General features: G+C 33.1%; 2 protein-coding genes across 2 annotated transcripts in view; one reads left to right on the forward strand and one right to left on the reverse strand.

The window, feature by feature from the left end:
- Positions 1-5,612, forward strand: part of LOC128231238 (3-methyl-2-oxobutanoate dehydrogenase [lipoamide] kinase, mitochondrial-like) — a 48,306-nt gene extending 42,694 nt beyond the window's left edge. The window contains exons 10-11 of the mRNA XM_052943787.1: positions 634-801; positions 3,037-5,612. Coding sequence (XP_052799747.1) covers positions 634-801; positions 3,037-3,181 — 313 coding nt within the window. The 3' untranslated portion in view covers positions 3,182-5,612. The remainder of the gene's footprint in view (positions 1-633; positions 802-3,036) is intronic.
- A 1,865-nt stretch (positions 5,613-7,477) lies between these two features.
- The window catches only part of LOC128231235 (lysine-specific demethylase 2A-like), a 29,871-nt gene continuing 16,484 nt past the window's right edge, over positions 7,478-20,864 (reverse strand). The window contains exons 14-20 of the mRNA XM_052943776.1: positions 20,013-20,141; positions 19,290-19,436; positions 18,821-18,988; positions 15,288-15,362; positions 14,417-14,548; positions 12,939-13,082; positions 7,478-10,760 (exon numbers count right to left, since the gene is read on the reverse strand). Coding sequence (XP_052799736.1) covers positions 9,591-10,760; positions 12,939-13,082; positions 14,417-14,548; positions 15,288-15,362; positions 18,821-18,988; positions 19,290-19,436; positions 20,013-20,141 — 1,965 coding nt within the window. The 3' untranslated portion in view covers positions 7,478-9,590. The remainder of the gene's footprint in view (positions 10,761-12,938; positions 13,083-14,416; positions 14,549-15,287; positions 15,363-18,820; positions 18,989-19,289; positions 19,437-20,012; positions 20,142-20,864) is intronic.

A 20,864-nucleotide genomic window follows, 5' to 3' on the forward strand; every position in this document is an offset into this window, starting at 1 on the left:
ATGGCGTGATTGTGAATGGGTGTGCTTACTTCAAAGCGAATGGAAACTGGTTGTGTTTCATGCACCAGAAACAATCACTATAACAAGCTTTGACTTACATGTAGCATTTACATTACACTACAATTTTGCGCCTGCAGGTCTGGATCGGTATTCATAAAACATCTAAGCCATTACTTAATTTAAGTAAATTTCCGAAATAATAATAAATTTATGACATTTGCCATATGCCCTGGAAGGGGGAAAAATCCCCCGGAATTCCAACCCATCCCATGGTCCCCTGCTGGGGGAATCATATCACCTGGATTTAAAAAAAAACACACAAAAAAACCTCAAGGTTGACAGTGGAAAGCAACCATAATATTATGAGTATGAAATTCCATGAAGGACCATGATAACTACTTAGTAAGTCCAAAAATGATTGTTGAGTGTGTTTCTAAAGTTATTCTTATATCATAGATTACAGGCCACCTTTACCATGTGCAACAGATAAACAAATATGTTGAATATCAATTTTATATTCACCACCTATTTGCCATAAAATTTATAAGAAGTTTTTGACTTAGCATTAGCTGAACAAGCTCGCATGAGTGAGGTTTGAAATAATTGCAAATATTTTACATCTTCTATTTCAAGGATCTCGGACCACGGTGGTGGCGTGCCCCACATGTTACAGAAACGCATCTGGGACTATAACTTCACATCAGAGAAGACCCCTGACCCCCACAGTGGCAATAGGGGCCTGTTTGGGGAGGTGATGGACCCCCTGGGAGGGGGCGGGGCCACAAACTCCCGCATGCATGGGTTAGTAAGGGATCCAATTATGGTCCTACAAATTTTTGTTTTTAGCTCTACTGGCCAAAGGCCAGAAGAGCTTATGCGATGGTAATGTGTACGTAGTATGTGCATCCGTGCGTCCGTGCGTCTGTAAACAATTGCTTGTGAACACGATACAGTCTTCAGTTTTGATTGTATCTCGATGAAACTTGTACAGTATCTAGATATCCATTAGAGCTCGGTTCCTTTCGAAAACCAGCCAGATCCGCCCATGCATGCCTAGATTATGGCCCTTGATAGTATAAAAAAATGCTATTGTGTAAACAATTGGTTGTGAACACGATACAGTCTTCAGTTTTGATTATATCTCGATGAAACTTGTACAGTATCTAGATATCCATTAGAGCTTGGTTCCTTTCGAAAACCAGCAAGATCCGCCCATGAATGCCTAGATTATGGGCCATGAAAGTTCTAAAGAAATGCTTTCTATTTTTAGCCAGGTCTGCATGAGCGAATTCTATTTTTAGCCAAGTTTACATGTATATGTTAATTCAAGTCTAGAGTTAAGGGAGACAATTTGCAAGTCTAGGATTTTGAGAGACAATTTGCTTTTTGCTTCTGCAGTTGATTTTTTGAATTACTGTGCCTTGTTCTTGTTGAAAGCCCAAAGGCCATTTTTTAGCTTTAAGTTCTGTAGTTTGCGCATTCATCTTAACGATTGTGAATGTTTAAGTTATGCACCTGGTGTCATTACTGGCCACACCCAGGGTTCACAGGTTTGGTAAACATAAATCTGGAAAGGTTTGAAAATCTTTTTGTGTGTTCGTGCATCCATCTCAGCACAATTGATTGTGAATGTTTGTTCAAATTGATCAATGTTGTCCTAGGATGCCCTTGACTTTGACCTTTTGACCAACTTTTTTTAACTTCTAAAACTACAGAAATATTTACTATGAGTACAGTTTTGAAAGCATTTTTTTTTGTCAGATGACTTTTACTTGGCACATATTAAAATAGTTCATGCAACTAATCTGCTTACAATACTTTCTGGGCTCAGATGTTGAACGTGCTACGTTTTCAGGTAACCCAAACACAAAACATAAACTATATGTCTGTTGCCTTTTACCCATACATACATGCTCTGGATTGATATGACCACAAAAGCCATGCCAGTAGAGCATAGGCCCTTTTGGGCCTCTTGTTAATAAATATAAGGATCGCATTTGTTCAGGGGTAGATTTAGTTGTTATTATGAGTTATCACATTTTTTCATATGTTAATGCTGTATGAACTTATGCAGGATGTTATGTAAGCAAATTCTATGAAGAGCATATGTGCGTCTTTGGATTTTTGCATGCATGCCCTCCCCCATTCGTACAGGATGAACACGAAAAATGAGATTAACAATTTTTACAATTTTGAAAGAAAAATAGCCAAAAATTCTGCAGCAGAGTATTTACTGTAAGAAAAGTTATCGCCGAAGTACATTTGTATACAAAAATAGCTAATAATTGAAGCATCATATACCATCGGTTAAGTGACGTCACGCTTATCCAATCAGAGTACAATATTGAGGTGAGCAATGATGTCATAACCCTTTACTGGTTACACATTATGAACGTCAAGTTTTCTTTATACAAAAGACTGGGTGAATATAAAAATTATGCCTTATCATTATGTAAGCAGCTGTAAAGCGCCTGAAGTTCAACTTTTTATTTTCTGGTAATGGTCAGCTGTAGTAAATATCCTTTACATTTTTATACTAAAGATGTTCATTATTGAGGTTTGAAAACTTCATTCTTCGATATTGTAATGGCCATATGAATGTGTTCAAAACTTTTCTCCCTTGCTTCTTTGTCATTTATGAAAATATTAAAGTTGAATAACAGTGTTTTTTTCCACCATTTTTGAAATGGTGCCTGGGCATTTCTGCTTAGGCGAAATGCAAGATTTTGACCAAAATTGGGAATTCCAATTTGGCCTTGAAATGAACGTGAATGCTTTTAAAAATGTGATAAAGTATGTTTCTTTAATAAAAGGCTAATTCTTCTTCCATATAAAAAACAGTTTGGTAGTCTAATGTTTTTTTAACAGATTTTTCTGTTTTTTAATATTTAAAATTGGATTTTTTTATGTATATGTTTTAGCATTTGGAATGGGGGTTGAATTTATGCCAAAAAATTGTCAGAAAACAACAACCCTAAATATAACATTACAAAACTTAACAATACTGTAACAGTAACATTACCTTCTTACCTTCAGGTACGGTTTCGGCCTGCCAATGTCGCGAGCGTACGCGGAGTTCCTCGGAGGCAAGCTCACGATGCAGACGATGCAGGGACTGGGGACAGATGTCTACCTGAGACTGCGCAGGATTACAGAAACAGATGAAAGCTTCCGTGTCTAGGATTGCAGAGGATACGGACAAAAGCTTCCGTATCATTGAATTGAGAGGGTTTTTGATACGGATGATGACCTCTGTATTTTGGAACGCTTGATGAAGTTACCTTGACGCCATTTTTGTTGAAAAGTGTGTCTGTGTCTGATATGTTTTATTCTGTAACATTGATTGCTAAAGTTCCATGTTATAATGACAAATACAGTCTTATGCTAAGTTATGTATATTGTCTGTCGTTATGCATTGAGTTTTTAATTGTTTTCATATTGATCTTATTTTGATATAAAAGGTGCATGTCTGTATGTGTAGAGCTTATTCAAGTAAGAAAATTAAGTGCTTGAAGTTTGTGCTTTGAAGATAATGTTGCATTCAGCTGTTGTTTATTGTTTTACATAAATTAATTTTTCAGCCATGCTAGGTGAATAGATAGATTGATATCTCAATTTCTTTCTTTAAAGAAGGCTGCTTGGTTTAAGTTTGTATAAATTGTACACTTTTTTGTGCTTCGCCATTTTTTCATCGGGCATTACTGTTAAGGTATTATCTATGAAAATCGGTGCCTTTCTGATGCGGAAAGATGAGTCATTTTGACTAAAATTCAAAATTCAAAATGAAATGAACGAGCATGCTTTCAAAAAATGGACAGAAAAGATAATAAAAGAATGAGGTTTGTTGTTTTTAGAATACACAAACTCTTCCATTCAATAATGGTTTGGGTGTCCAATTAATTTGTTATCAAAGCAAAGAAATTTTATCAATTGGAAAAAGTGTATGTTTTAATATAAAGAATGAGGCAAAAAGTCAGACCACCAAACTAGTCAGAAAAAAACCCTGAACGGTATTACAGTGAGGCCTATATATAGCTTAATATATGAACATGTCTTGATGTACCGCAATGTACAATTTTCTTGTTGTTTGAGGTATTAACATTTCTTCAGGTGAATAGAAGAATCTCATTTTATTAGTGTTATTTGAACAAATTGTTTTTATTTTGAATTAATTCACCATTTCTTATGATACAACTAGTTTCATAAAGGACTGTAAATATGATACTGCCATTCCAAACCAGAAAATATTAAACTGCATAAATGTCCCTTAATAGGTGCGATTAATACAAGATATTTTAAAATAAGTTTCAAGGGCTTTATTTGTACAGAGTACATAAAAGTCAATAGAATTTCAAAACAGATATTAACTTTAATAATGTAATATTATGCAAGTTTACCTCAGTTTTACTCAGCACAGGGAATTCAGGGGTAAAAAAGTTAAGACCATTTTTGTTTTCCATGTTTATTTTTACAGATATTGCAAATTCACAAAAAAAATAAGGAATGTACATGAATGTGACATTTTTTATCAATATTTTTGCGAGGGCTAGGAGCCCCACAACTGGCGATGTCAGTGTATATACTTGGTAACTAGTTAATGATGTAAGGAACCCTTCTATTTAAAGGGTATATTGTTTTTATCAATACTTAACTTCTGTCATAACTGTATTTTTCATCTCACTTTTTGAAATACATCATCTCCTGTGAGATAGGGCTGCTGTATTATAAGCAGACATTTGAAGTCTGGAGCATTGTGTCAGGCTTAATTTCAAAGTGTGCCTGATATGATATTCATTGTTTATCTTGAGTTGATATAATGATTTGTTTGAGGTACCGGTAATGTCCTGTTTTTCAGTTTCATTTGAATGAAATTGTAAGATAAGAATCTCTATTTCTCTTTCATGCTTACTGTATATATATATATATTCAAATGAAATGTATTTGTAGGAATATGTTCCATTCACCTGAATATTTGTACTTGTGGAATCACTGACCAAGTGCATCGAATACGTCTCGTTATTGTTCCAGAATAATCTATGACTATTGTACTCAAATTCTTCTTGTGGAGAATTCCATTTAAATTTTAATACTAAAATTTATACATCAATGTATTGCTGTTCAAGGTAGCTAGTCAAAAAATGTCTATGTTTGTAACATGATTTCCCTAGATGTGAATTATTAATGTGTAGCTTTAGATAGAATCTAACCTTATGAAGACGGCATTAAAACCTCTTAAAACTTTTTCCAAAGGTGTTAGTAACCTTAAACCATAGGTGAAAGTTTGACCAGAGATGGGATTTTTTTTTTATGTTTTTCTGGTTGAACCTATGCCTTAAAGATTGTTTTGTATCATTTCCTGACCATATTGTCATTCCATTTGTTCATTTAAGCCATTAAGTATCAAAGCCAGCCTTTATTTTCTTGTTTTGATATTATGTACTAAATCTGTTTCATATATTATAAAGCATTTGTTTATTGAATTTAGTAAATTAAATATTGTGTGGTCAGTCACTATCAATTATTACCTGTATTTTAAGGTGAAAGTGCATTTATCTGTATTTTTATGATACTTTCAAGTGTGTATGTCTCAAATATATGATTGTGTAAATCTTCGTTCTGGTTTGTTTTTATTCAAAGTGTGAAAAATTTATATAAAAGTCATACCTTTTACTTGGCGACCACTTTTTATGCGCCTGTTTAGGAAATCGGATGTATTGTATGGGATCAACCATGGTGGACAAGCTCTCAAATTCAGGGTTTTTTCACCAAATATTGTGAAAAGGCCTAGCCTTTTCATTTTGGGAAATTTAAACTCGTCAAATTCTGCAAATAGGAAACGCGTCAAATTCTGCAAATAGGAAACACGTCAAATTCTGCAAATAGGGAAATTTAAATGCGTACATCTCAAATTGGGAAATTCCACATACAAATATTGAAGACAACTTTTAAACACAGGTCAAGGTATCAGTATGAATCTTGTTACTCATGTTATAAAAAACAGGCTCATATCTTACATGTGAGTCTACTTCTAGCTGTTGTATTTTTTTCAATTATGACCTTTTTATTACGAAATGTGTACAAGCACTCCACAGGGCCATGCAAACTTGAAAAGTATAAACTGTAACAGTATGGACTTCCAATGAATACACATGTAGATCTTATTGAGGGGGAAATCATGTTTGTGACTTCCCTTTTTAAACATGACATAATGGCAAGAGAGGGAGAAAGATTAGTTTCAATCTTCATAGTGTTGATTTTAAATCAAGGGAAAGAATTGGAAACAAGATATGGACTAGATGGCCCTCAAATAACTTTTAAATTATACAGCATTCTTTTTCTGTTAACTTAAAAAATAAACAAACTATTTTGCACAAACAGGATAAATTGTTATTGTAAATTTGTGCAGTAACATCTTCCTTTTTGGGAAAAAACATCTGGGAATTGGGAAAAATATATGGAAATTGGGGAAAAAATGCCATTTTTAGCAATTGTGAAGTAGCCTAATTTCGGCCCCTAGCAAAGAAGGTGATAAAGCCCTTAAACTTAACCATTATCTTCATCAAACTTTTGTACAATGTTCATGGTCATATATTTTATATACTGTAGGTCCTATTATCAGTCTTATCGCTTAGTTGCCGGTATAGAACATTTTTGTAGAAAATGACAAATTTACTTTGTCCCCATTCTTACTCGACCTTTTCCTACCACCCTCACCAAATTTGGTCATAATATTTATAGAGGATCTGTCACCAGTCGTCATATAATGCACAAGTTTATTCAACAAGATCAAGAAATCATTGGTAAAGTAGCTAATCTAGCAATGTGAAAGTCCATATGACCTTGACCATTGAATTAACTGACCTCAAATAATATAAGGTTCATCTACTGGCCATGACCAATATGTATACTAAGTTTGAGGATTAAACAATTAGTCATCACAAATCATTGATTAGAAACCTTTTTCTAGTAAAGGTCAACATGACTGTCCTACTAACCCCAAACTACATTAAGGTCATCTATTGATCATGACCAATGTGCACACCAAATTTGAGGACTTGTCCAGGATAACACGACCTTGACATACTCATCCTAAAATAGGGGATATCTACTGACAAACATGTATACTAAATGTGTACTCTTAACCATGTATGTCAAAAGTTATTGGACAGAAACTGAAGTTGACGACGACGAGAACACTGTTCGAAGAGATCCTTTTGTGGCTGCCATGCTTTGCCGACTCAGAGGAACGGAAGAAAGTGAAACAACTGGTTGGTAATGTTGACATCCAGATTGCAGTTTTTGTGTGAGTTAAAACTAAGATTCTTTAATGAAACAGGTATTGGGTCCATAGTAGAGATTTATACAGTAGCTTGTGATTGACTTCGTTGTCAAAACTTTAATATCACATGACTGCCATTACATCAACACTAATACTATTATTCATTATCAAATTATAGATTTGGTACCAGTTTTCACAAAATAAACAGGTATTTCTTTTCTATTTATTGAACAAGAACTGAGACGAAACAAATTCAATACAGTTAACGTTGAAACCTCCCATAACAATATATATATATATAATACCTTACATAATTTACTTCTATACTTAAAGTGACAGTGGGCCTTTAAAAAGTATCATATTCAACATGTAGTTTAGCGGGCATTATGAAAAAATAGTGACCGGTCACTATTTCTCAAAACAAAATATAAGGTCCTCTGAAAAATTGGTTGTGTGTAACCTCCCAAGAAGACAAACATTTAAGGACAACAATTGCAAACATAACGTTTGTCTGAATTAATATTTAATACTTGTTTTATACAGAATATGACGTCTTCCCATGTGGAAAAATTCACTGATGCGAATGCACTCTTTCTCTCAAATAAGATTTACCACACTGAATATAATTGTTTTAATATACCAGGGTGAGTAAATGTTGAAAGCAATGGTTCTCATGCAGGATACCCTGTTTAATTTGAAAGAAAGGTGTAGAAAACACGAAACAATAATAGAGCACATAAATACATTAGTTTAGAGTAAGTAGTTTAAGGTTCATCACTCGAAATTTATGTTTGTGATACATATGTTAGTACTGAGTGACAATTTAAAAGTCAAATTATAAAGTGTGGTTTAATATAAGATGTAGTACAGACCTATTCCAACCTCCTGACAATATAGTAGCCTCCCAGTCAATCTACACTAGTAACAGACATTGAATGGTCTTCAGCTTCAGTCCGTTTAAAGGTTGTGGGCTGACTAGTCCGATAATGCAAAGAAGCCTCTCTTAATTTGTGTTTTGATGTTTTTTGTCAAATTATCACCCCTATGGAAATTTGACCATGTTAAAAACCATCGATCTGTAGCCTCATTAACAAATTCTGCAGCCATTAAAGGGACTATACACCAGATTGGCACCAAAAAAAGTTTTTTCTCTGTCACGAATCTCAAATGTTTTACTCTTTGATATCATAATTGTAATAAAAATACCAAAATGTAAAAAAATAAATGGAGTTGGAGACCGGGTTGGAAGCAGTGTCACCAAAATTGCAGTCCAGTGTTGTATCCACTGAGCTACATGTACAAAGGCTTACTCTAATTTTTTGGAAGATTTAAGCTCTATACCTAACTTGGTTATATCACGTGATAACAACGACTAGCCAATCATGCATAAAAATGAATTCTACTAGGTAGACATACCTGGTAATCTTTTTTAATGGAAAAAAAAAAAACTGCAAAAAATAAATTAATTTTAAACTATGTGGTACTTCAGTTAGTTAGTTTCAATGCATCATACACGTCGATACCAAGTTTATGTCAGCTTTTGACAATTTTCTTTTTTTTCAGCTATTTAATCATACAGTGTATAGCCACTTTAATACAGGGAAAAGAATAGTTCCTTAGTGTGATTAGGTTATATGTTATGAATTTTGCAATGATATGGAACTGCACTTGATATTCATGTTTTTTTCTAATTCAGTATGTGTATACATCGTGATAAATTGTGTCATAAATGCTACATCGGAAGGCAATATTTTGCTTCGAATGAAGACTTTAAACAAAGATAACTCTTTCTTCACCATTTTAAATGAAAAATAGCGCAGTCTACACCACTTGTGGAACCCAGCCTTTGGTCTTTTACCAGAGTTTCATTAAGCGTTTAGTTTCATCAAACACTTCGACAAACCTTCTCACTAAACAGTCATCTTACGAAGCACTGTCAAAAAATTATTTCAGAAACATGTTTGTCAAAGTGATTGATGATACTAATCACCTTATCAAACTCCTGTAATAAAACATAGGCAGAGCTCTTTAAGCGGAAAAGACTGCCCTTTGTTTCATTTAAAATGGTGTAGTAAAAGAAAATTATATTTGTTTTATGTTTTCATTTAAGCAAAATGTTGCTTTTCAATGTACCATATATGACATATTTTATCATGTGGCATCCACACTGTAATTGTTTATATAAGAATTGTATAGTACAGAACTACATGTACATGTGTATAAAAATATTGCAGAAACAGTTCATGCTAAATGTAACAAAAACGCTTTCAACAGTATGTACATTACTGAACTTAAGACCTGTGACTTGTTTTTAGTAATTGAATCTTTTGAATTTGTGCATATTTTGCAAAGCTTTGCATTTTTCAATAGGAATTCTAATACAGTTTACCGTAGACAAATATTCAAGTTTTTTCAGTTTTTTTATCACTTCGATCGCTCCCTCCGTCAGCTGTCGACAGCCAGACACGTCCAAACTTTTTAACGTTTTAGTATATTCTGATTCAGAAGTAACCAGAGCATCGATTCCACGATCACTGAGTTTCGTACTGTAACTTATATTCAATTGCTCAAGTTTCTGACAATGAGCTGTAAGCAGACTTAACGACATGTCAGAAATTTCCGATCCTGCAATATTCAAAGATTTCAAGCAATGGAGACGACTGATGTTTATCACTGCAGGTTTTCTATCGACAGGGGGCATAACGAGATCCTCGAAGCATCGGTCGTTGAGCCCTGTTGCCCAGGAGATGTCCAATGTGTGAAGTAAGGGACACGATGACATACATAAACCACTCAATGTTGCCCAACTACATTTCGACATATGCAAGTTTTTTAAATGTGGGAGCCTTTCTAATAGCCACAAGATCTGTTTCTGGGTCATGATGACAGCATTTAAGAATAATTCTCTCGGCTGTCGTCTCACGATCCCTATTAAATGTGCCTGGACAATTCTCTTACGACTGAGATCAATAGATTTCCATAGATACGGATTTATGCACCACCGATTCCAAACACTGCAAACAGCTAGACAGTGGGCCAAATCTTTTTGAGGAAGATACCAAAAGACACGAGTCCAAAGTTTACAAGGAAGTGGATTTTTAACTCCGCTGGAAGTGACGCAGAATTCTTCCGGTGGAGTAATTGGCGCAGGTCGAGGGGCAAACCTCGGTAATATTTTCGGCAAGTTTCTTTTCTCAATATGCTCAAGTAATGTTTTCTGAAGTTGTTCACTATCAAGATTTTCAGCAGTCTTTATTACAGGAGTAGTTTTAGCTTCTGACACCTTTTTTTCGGAAGCTTTGTGTTTTAATTTTGCTGATGGAGCGCTTTGTCCGATTTCTTTTTGTTTTATGTCTTTTTTTCTCATGTAGGACCTTTTGCCCTTCGGACTTTTACCTTTGCCTTTTTCGGGTAATGGCATGGAAACATCCATTAAATCATCATCATCGTGAAAGTCATAAGAAAATGGTCCGGACACAGTCTGGAAAAGACAAAATAGTCAGAATTAGTTGGCTCGCATGGAAATTAATGCTTGAAATTTGCAGATGATTAGAAAATGTAAAAGATGCATGAAAAGCATTCAAGACTGAATCCATAACAACAAAATCTGCACAAGATATCTAACTTATTACAACATCGGTGTTGATAATTATTACAATATCTAACTAAAAGATTAAAGAGTATATCGTAAGAACCAAGAGCCAACTGAATTAATGACTATTTATGTCTTTTTTAAAATAGATAAATAATAAACGACAAAATCTTAGCTAATGCTATGTCTTTCTTTATTTTTCTTGAAAGTTAAACTCGGCTGTCCTTTGAACACAAACAAATCAAGAACAAGATAAAGAGAAACTGGAACTTTGGAAGTTATAACATGGTTAGATGAAACTTTGAAAACAAAGTAAGCTTCAAAAAGATATCATGAAAATGCATTAAATAGTCCTGTATCATGCTAAGAACTTATTCAGAACTTTTGAAGTACAGGTATGTGATGATTAATGCAAATGTAAAAAAAATATGCTAGCTGAAATATTACAATATTGCCGCGGAGCAAACTTCAGTGCTCGTCTGTCAAAAAAAGTGTATAACTCAATATTTATTTAAATAAGAGTTATTGGGCTTGATGTGTATGTGTAAAATGTCCCCGAAACATGTGTACCAAGTTCCATTTGATATATCAAATGTTCTTAGTTATGGTCAAGGTTAAAGCTTTTTCACAACCATAACAACACTGTAAATGAAACCAAGGCTATGACAACACTTTGACTTTTCTTCTTTAAAAATCAGACAAGTTAAAAACGTAAACACAATAGATAAACAGTTATGAAGAATAATGAGCATATGAGATCATTTATTTGCATTATCTTTTTAGTTATAAGGGACTGTATTCAATATCCACCTCAGATTTCACTAAATTTTAAAATTAGAATCTAACAGTTTTGATTGGACAGTAAAAATAACTGACCAATGGACTGAACGGAATCGCTGAAGCGTGTCTAAGAACAAAGATAAGACTAATATCAAATATGGCCTCTGGGGTATAATATTAATATAATATTATAATTATTCTTATCTTAAATATGCTTCTGACAGTGATTTTATTTTGAACCCGAAGTTCAATCAAAAATGGTAATTGATGACACTGAATCATCTTAGGTAATTTATACTCCAAGCAAAAAGTATTCCATATCATTTACTGTGGCTATTTTCAGTGTGGTGTCCTTGATATAAAAAACTATTTTTTCAAGCCGTTATTACACATGTATGAAGAACTTGAAACAATTGCAACATGATTAACAAAGCGTGCAAATAAAGTACCATGAAAAACATGCAACAAAGTAACAAGAAACAGTGAAACATTATTTTATGAGCTTTGCCTTTTTTCGGACAATTCTGCATTCTACTTGCGAGCTGCATACTGCTTATATGTAAGAAAATATGGGAAATAAGATCCATTTAGCCTTCATTTTAAGTGCATAAAAATTGGTTCAACTTAAGTTAGGACCACAGTCAGTAAGTTATTGACAAGCAAACACCGCTAACCAAGATGTAAAATGTACTTGGCAAATAAACTTAGGACATGTAGGCATTAAATCAACCAATAGAAATATGAGCCAAGAAGATAAAAACTAATAGTATCAATTTGGCACTAAATATGCACAGTAAAAATTTATAACGATTTCTATCTAAAATGTCCTGAGTTTAAAACCAAAATTCAATATGAACTCAATATCTGTACAAGAATTATCAAAACATGCATTTGTCATACATGTTCCTGGAAGATGCAGATTTTGTCATAATTATTTAGATTTAAAGAAATGGTAGACTAAAAAATAAAAATAAATATTTGGAAAAAAAAACAAAAAAACTTTTTTTTCTATTTTTACTCAAAACTGTTTTCCAAATTTTTTTTTTTTTAAAAATCCCAAAAAGTGAAAATATTTCTTAACAGATCGATCTTATATGGTTTTAGTCACTTGAGCATCTGCTAAAAACATACAAACAATATACAATGTAAGGCCGAAAAATATTCATAAATTATCTACATTATTTACAAAGCCAAAAATCAAAATTCCCCAGACAATTAATAAATACTTTCACACGGTATACAATACAAAATTCAAACAAAATCGATGAATCGTAGTGGTCTGTGTACCTCGCGTTTCGATCGTTTTGTGGTTCCTGCAGATGGTTCCTTGAGCAGTCTGCCAGTGCGAGATGGGGATTTAGACGCTGGTGAGCTTTTTGTATGTTTGGAAGACCTTGGACTTTTCTGCAGGGCTGGTGAGATATCCCGCTTCTAAAAAAGGATGAAAAGGCTGAAGTGTTTAAAATATTTCAATTGCCAGTTTCACTTAGGCAAAACCAATCTTTTTATTTTTTTACAGATTATGGCCGAAAGATTTCAAGGGAGCAATTGAAATAAAAACAATTTAATCCATTGGGTTAAAAACTTGAGCAGAAGAAAGTCAATCACGTTGCCCTTCTAATTTTAATTTTAAGCAAATATACAGCCTTCCGGGAGTTCCTGTTTTATTTAATTTTAAAAAAGAAAATTTCATAATGAAAAAGAGGAGCTTTTATTGAAATTGTATATATTTTCTGAAAAAATCAGTTTAAGGAAACATTGATTTGGTAGGGCCTAAGAACCGATTTAATCCCTCTATTTTCCTCAGTGCTATGCATTAGAACTATCATTATTTCATCCATATGCAGCTCAAGATTTAAATATTGACATTCTTATCATTCGGAAATATAAGTTTAACACATATGATGTTTTCAGAGAAAAATAGTCCTGTGGTGTAGTTTTGTTTTCATTTTGGGGATTTTTAATTTTTATATAAGTAGGCAATCATACGAAGTTATTTTGACATATTTTCAAAAAAAGTTCTTTAATTTAATTTTACAAATTGTTTTAAGTTTTATAAGTAAAACTATCTTTAGTTAAATGTTGTTTTTTGTTGTTCACACTAATACCTCAACTGAACTCATTTTCACAGACAAATGGCCGATTGTTCAGGCCTTTGTTAAAGTTAACAATGTTTTTAACAAGATCATTGTTAACTTTTAAACATGAATTATTTGATGATAAGCTCATATAGTTAAATAAAACGGAAACAGCTGTCTCATGTCTTGTTAGAAATACCACTGATCATTTGTGCCTTAATTAAACATTCAGAGCAATAAACATTTCAAAGTTAACAATGATGACTTTAACAATAGTTAACAACGATGACTTTAACAATGTCTCAAGAACATCAAGAACAAGTTAAGTTGTTCATACCAGTATATGGCTTCTGCAAATTGTCTTCCTGACCTATTTGTATATATAAGGCTAATTGTTCAGAACTTACATACATTTAACAACATTGTTAACAATGATTTGGTTAACTTTCAAATTTGTTCTTTGCTCTGGAAATTTCATGGATACATTTTTGATCTGCAATTTTTCTAACAAGGTTTAACACAACTGTTTCATCTGTACTTGTTTAATTTAATATATATGAGCATATCATTATTTATTTAACCTCTTAAAGTAACGATGATGTCGTTAACAATGTAGTAGTCACTATCCCCAACATTTATTGTAATTTTTTGTTTAAATATGTACATAAGCTGTGCATGTATATTTACCTTCTTTCTAACAACAGACTCATCCTGTGTAAGCTTCCTCTTATTATGGGGTGAGTCCACTGGTTCAGGTTTAGGGATTGCAGGTTCCTGGATTTCATCTTTTATCTCATCTTTTCTGTCTTCTTGCATGGACTGGAAAAAACATGAATTCAAAATCTTGCATGCAGGGAAAAAACAATAATTGAGTAATGTCAAAATTTACGATGTGAGATCGATGATGTTCATTTGCATAATCTGAGAACCAATTATCACTTCATCGCAATATTCTCTAAAACTATAAAAATATGGAAGAACAACAGTAGAAATTATTTTGTACATGAATTCAGCTTAAAGCCTCAAGGTCATCATCAAAAATCACTTTCAGATAACAAAAGTACAGTATAATTTTCTTTCATTTTTAAGGACTATTCCAGTAAAACATATAAACCACGGGGTAAAGGCAAATATTTTCATAGTACCGGGTATTTTGATTTTAAATACATTATCGAAAATTGATTGATAAAGGCTTGATTGATAATTCCAATCGATCGATTTCTTTTTAGTCCAATTTTTAATCCTTACTTGCATGTATGTCTTTCAGTTTCTACGTATACTATATGGTTTGTTTACATATTTTTTATTGTCGATTTATTCTCTTTACCTTATAAACTCAAGTAAATCAAAATTTGTATTTTCTTCTCAATAATGATGTTAGAATTATAATAATTGGTTAACATCAAAATAATCATGTCCCAACATTGGAAAATTTTAAATTGATAAACTATCTTTATTAATTTTGGCACAATGATCAATTAATACCTAAACACTAGACATTTAGTTTTCAAAATTGATTTACTATCTTCACTAAATTTGGCACAAAAGTCAATGTTACCATAAGTTGAGATTTTGTATCTGGGCCAACATCCATGTCCATTTCTTCCTTCATTGAGCTGGCCGCTAGTTTTGTCTGAAAAACATAGGGTATACAAATTATACTGGCTGCTAGTTTTGTCTGAAAAACATAGGGTATACAAATTATACTGGCAGCTAGTTTTGACTAAAAATCTTAGGGTATTATTGGTATAATGGCCAGTTTTGTATGAAAAATATAGTGTTAGAATAAAATATAATGTAACAGAATGAACAAAGGGGCGAGGGCATTTTATGAGAAGAAATTTTAAAAAAATTGAACACAATGGCAAAAAAAGAAAAGCAATCTGATAAGATATTTAACACTTGTTTTCTGTGTAATGCATATTTATTATGACGACAAAATTATTGTGAGACCCATTTCTACCATTTGATGGAAGGGTGCAGTCACTCCTGACTCTGTCCTTTTTTTTGCCCTCAATTAATCACAATCCCTAACATTTTCTGTCAATTTCATAATGTTCAATTTCTAAACAGCCTGATACAATGTGCCCTTTTCACACTCTTTGTCCCTCCTGTGCAGCACCCTGCCTTTTTTAAAACCTGGCTCAAACCTAACCCATTTGTGCTTGGCGCAGCTCATACTTTTTTATATTGATATGTTGATATTTAACACTCTCTGAACAATGTTATACATAGAAACATTTATAAAAGGGCTCAAACAAAAGTGAAACAGATTTTACACACCATTTTTTTTTAATTATCTCCACAGTTACCTTGACCTTCAAAGTATGCCACAACATTGATGTTGCCATTATTGTTCATGTTTTGAAATTAAGACACCATATTTGCTGTTTCCTTAATATTTACTCAAGATCGATTTCATCTTCTTGCGGTTCATTTCATAAAGAAAACTTTTATTAAGGTTACATACTCCATCCATCAAAAATACCAAATATTGCTAAAGTTTCATTTTAAAGTCACAAAATGTTAAGTTTGATTATTTTTTTCAATTATCACCAACAGCTGTTTTCATATAGACATTCTGTAAGCTTAGAAGAAAATTAATAAAATTGCTAAATAAAAATTGTAAAATTTATTTTTATTACTTCTCTTAAATTTGTCATATCACAAACATGTGTAATGATATTTTTTTACAAAATTTAATTCATGTATACTATTGGTTTAAGAAAAATGCATAAAAACCAACTTTTGAACTTGAATATAAAAATCTGCGATCCAATTTTTTGTCAGCAGTCTTATATAACTGGTTTCCATGCATTTTCGCAAACACTGGCTGGTTCCAAGACAAAAAATAAAAAAGGTGTCAAAACGTTCAATCTGTGAGAGTGCAGCTTTAAGAGCAATAACTCATCTTTAAAACCTTATGATGAACAGATTAGGTTATAAAAATGAAAATGAGATTTTGTTTTATCATGCCATTTCTGTTATGATAATTTTTAATATAGGTTCACATGACGTGAGTGTTTCACATTATTGCACTCCTCATACCTTAGACCTGCACTCTCACAGATTGACAGTTTTGACAACCTTTTATTTTTGGTCTTAGTTTTGTGTATTTAAAATGTCTGAGAACCTGGCCCCAATTTCTCAAAACTTCTTAAGTCCCTTATAACAGGATTAAGCTAATCTCACTATCTGTGTTGTTCTATAAAATGTGTTATATTCACTTCTTCAAGAATTTTGAGAAATTATGTAAGAACAATCTGTATGATTATCAGAATTAACAATTTTTCATTTATCAAAATCCATTTTCAGTATATATTTTGGCTAATTGAAATAAGCGACTTAAGCCTGTTAAGCTTAAGAAGTTTCGAGAAATTGGGGCCAGTGGTATAAGATTGCTGAGAAAGGTGCAAATTGCAGTTTTTCATATTTACATTCAAAAATTGATGTTTTATGCTGAAATACTCATTTTTCTTACAGTGTTTAGTTTAGTTTTAGCCACAAAAATTCAATTTTCAAACATAAATATTAAAAACTGTGATCTGTTATTATTCACCAGTCTTATATCACAAGTTTCCAAATATTTACACAAAGATTGGTTCATTCCAAGACAAAAATTTAAAAAAGTTGCCTCAAGGTCAATCGGTGAGAGTGCAGCTTTTAGTTGAATTTCAAACTGACTATACAACAGAGCTTTTTTGTTAAAATCAATCAGCAAAAAATAAAAAATTTCTGACACATTACCTGTAACAGTAGAATGAGAAAAAAACAGCAAATCCAGCATTTCTTTGCATATCCGTGCATTTGAACTTATCTTTCATTTTGCATTTTGCATTTCCAATAACTTGTTTGACATTAGAGGCCAGCAATTCACATCATTGGCATGTAATTCCACAGTGTCAATGAATAAGAAACATAAAAATAAAGAATCTCTTTAAGGAATTTCATGCCAGGAATACTTCTAGGATATTCTTGAAAATGACAATCTATTTCCAAGAAATAAACCCTGCATGAATCTTAACACCATAATTCCTTGAAAACATATCTCCATTTTGCTTAAGGTCAGGGCAATTATTTTTTTTTTTAATCTCTTAAATGTGTTTTTTTTCTCGTTACTTAGGAACTAAAATAAACTATAATTATGTAATGTAACACCTGGATATGTTAGATATAGTCATTCACTTTTGTTTGACATGTCAACTTTCCTGACAACATTACACAGAAGAAAACATTTTTACCACAAATACATGGATATGCAAGTATGGCCTTAATATGCATAAGCAAACTCATACATGTGTTGGATTTTTTTCTGTCTGCTTTATCTTGTGAAATGCTTTTAGTTATATGCACTTCATCTGACAGAAGCTAGTTTTGTATGCATTATCTGCTTAAAAGTTAGTTGTGTGTGACCTGCCTGCTTTAATGTCAGTTGTGGGTGACCTATCTGCTTAAATGTTGGTTGTGTGTGATCTTTCTGCTTAAATGTTGGTTGTATGTGCTCTATCTGCTTGAATGTTGGTTGTGTGTGCTCTATCTGCTTGAATATTGGTTGTGTGTGCTCTATCTGCTTGAATGTTGGTTGTGTGTGCTCTATCTGCTTGAATGTTGGTTGTGTATGCTCTATATGCTTAAATGTTGGTGGTGTGTGCTCTATCAACTTGAATGTTGGTTGTGTATGCTCTATATGCTTAAATGTTGGTGGTGTGTGCTCTATCTGCTTGAATGTTGGTTGTGTGTGCTCTATCTGCTTGAATGTTGGTTGTGTGTGCTCTATGTATGATTGGTCAAAATATTTCCAAAAAATGTTATTAACCAATCAAATTATTTAAATATGCATACAAGCCAAAAGTAGACTATGGCCAACTTAACAATTTTTTTAACAATTGGTTGCAGTATAGCACGAAAAAGTAAAAACATTTCCTTATTGTATTAACAAAGTGCAAGGAGGATGTAACTCCATCTTTAAGTTTAAAAAAATGAACAGGTTATATCGGTCTTGTGATTACTCTTTTAACCCTAACTTTGGTTTCATGATACACCACAAACAAGTCAGCAACCCATAAATTAATCTTAAGTTAATCCACTAACCATGTCTTGATTGACAGCCTGGTTGACGGTGACTCGTTTCCCCTCGGTAATGATATCCCTGGGGGTTGGGCTTACTCGACTGTTGTCTGATAATGGGGGTGGGGACACCGAAAGAGGGGGTGGGGTGCTGGTCGGGTTGGGCCGCCATCCGCCCTTGAATACACGTGTCTGAAAATCATAGTTCACGGGTAATGACCATGTTTATCTCATTCGAAATCGAAATGTATTCTGAATCTGACAGTTGTATTCATTCCAAATTTAATGCATTCTTCAACATAAATCACAGCATTGTTTTTATACAATATCAATCAGATAAAAAACATTATAAAATACTCCATCCAAAGGAAATTATTCTAATCACGACAAATGTCACTTTGCGATGTCCCTCGTTGTCAGAATCACTTATTTGTTTTACAATTTTTATGTGACTATTTGAAAGGAAGTGAAAGAACTCTATATAATTGTTCACCTTCAGTTGTCCCTCTTTGCCATCATAGCAACACTTGGAACATTTCCAGCTGTTGGGAAGGTCCTCGTTAATTGCCCCCTCAGTTGTCAGGTTCTCGAACTTTCGACTCAAACACAGCGGGTGGACGATTTCCCAGCACAGGCCACACTAAAGGGGAAAGTAATATATCTTATTAAAATTTGCAAACATGCATGTTTTTGTTGAAGTGTAATAATCTGATAATATAAGCATTCATACAAAACATCAAGATATCAGATAGAGTTATCTGAAATACCAAGTTTCATGATCACAGACTCAATCTGACACTTGGTTTTAAGTTTATTTATTTTACAACAATTGTGAAGAAAGTTATTAAAGTTGTATAAACACATGCTTAGTAAAAATTGTTAGCATGAAGTTGTGTGAAGTGGGGTCAAGTGATCTGGTGGAAACTGGTACCCTGAGAAAACCCAATCATCCCGCTGGGTGACCAAAAACCAAGCTGAAAGACACACAGGCCAGGAAATGAACCAAGGAGGTCCAGGTGAGAAGCAATTTGACACCTAGTCCACATACTCTCCAAGAGTTGGCCATGTGTTGTTTTATTTACTGTTATGATTAGTGATCTCAGCAAACCAGTCTTATGCCAAATCTGTGAACTTTAACTTCATTCTGCATAACCATCATTTTACATAAGTTTTCCTACCTCCATCTACCTCCATTATACTTGTATAGCAGCCCTACCTCCATGATACATGTAGAGTAATCCTCCTCCTCATCTGCCGACCCATCTTCCTTACTGGCGACCGACCGTTCCAGCCGACACACAGCTGATGTACAGATCTGACACACCGCAGACTTCGGCAACACTGGCTACAAACAGGATGAAAAAATATAAATGAAAATATTGTTTTCATATCTTTTTAGACTTTGTGATTTTTAAACATAAAACATGATATAAGGTACACTTATCAAAATTAAAAATACATTCGTGATATTTTGGCATTTTTTAACTGAGTAATTTGTGGCTTTGGGTATTTTTAATCCACATTTGTAAAGGCTAATTTTTTTTAACTGGAAACAAATGATAATTTTATGCTTTTTTAATCAATAAAGTCAAATAAGTTGAACATATATTGCATAAAAATTAATAAAAAATATCATTTTGGCATCTATCAAGCATATATTGTGCCCCATGAAGCCTTTGCTAGAGGATGTTGAGAACACTTCACTTACTTTGACAGTCAAAACCATAGTCTCCATTAAACTAAGATTGCTAGTTTCATACTAAATTATTTTTAATTTCTGAAGGAACTCTTCTCCAGAATCTCAGATTGCTTCTTTTTTATCAATTGATAGTCATATTTATTCAGTGTATATGCCAACTTTAACTTTTTCCAGTTTGTTTTTTTAAATCATATATTATTCTACTATTTTATATATTTAAACACAGCCAGTATACAGGTGCCTTCCAACCATTCCTTTTTCTGAAAAATTGTGTTTTTAAAATAATTGAAGTCACCTCGTGTAACTTCCAACTCTCTCATGAGGTTTTCTTCTGATATTTCCAACAGGTAGAAAAAGGGGGGCACTTAC

The sequence above is a fragment of the Mya arenaria genome, chromosome 4 (genome assembly GCF_026914265.1).
Source record: "Mya arenaria isolate MELC-2E11 chromosome 4, ASM2691426v1".
NCBI lineage: Eukaryota > Metazoa > Mollusca > Bivalvia > Myida > Myidae > Mya > Mya arenaria.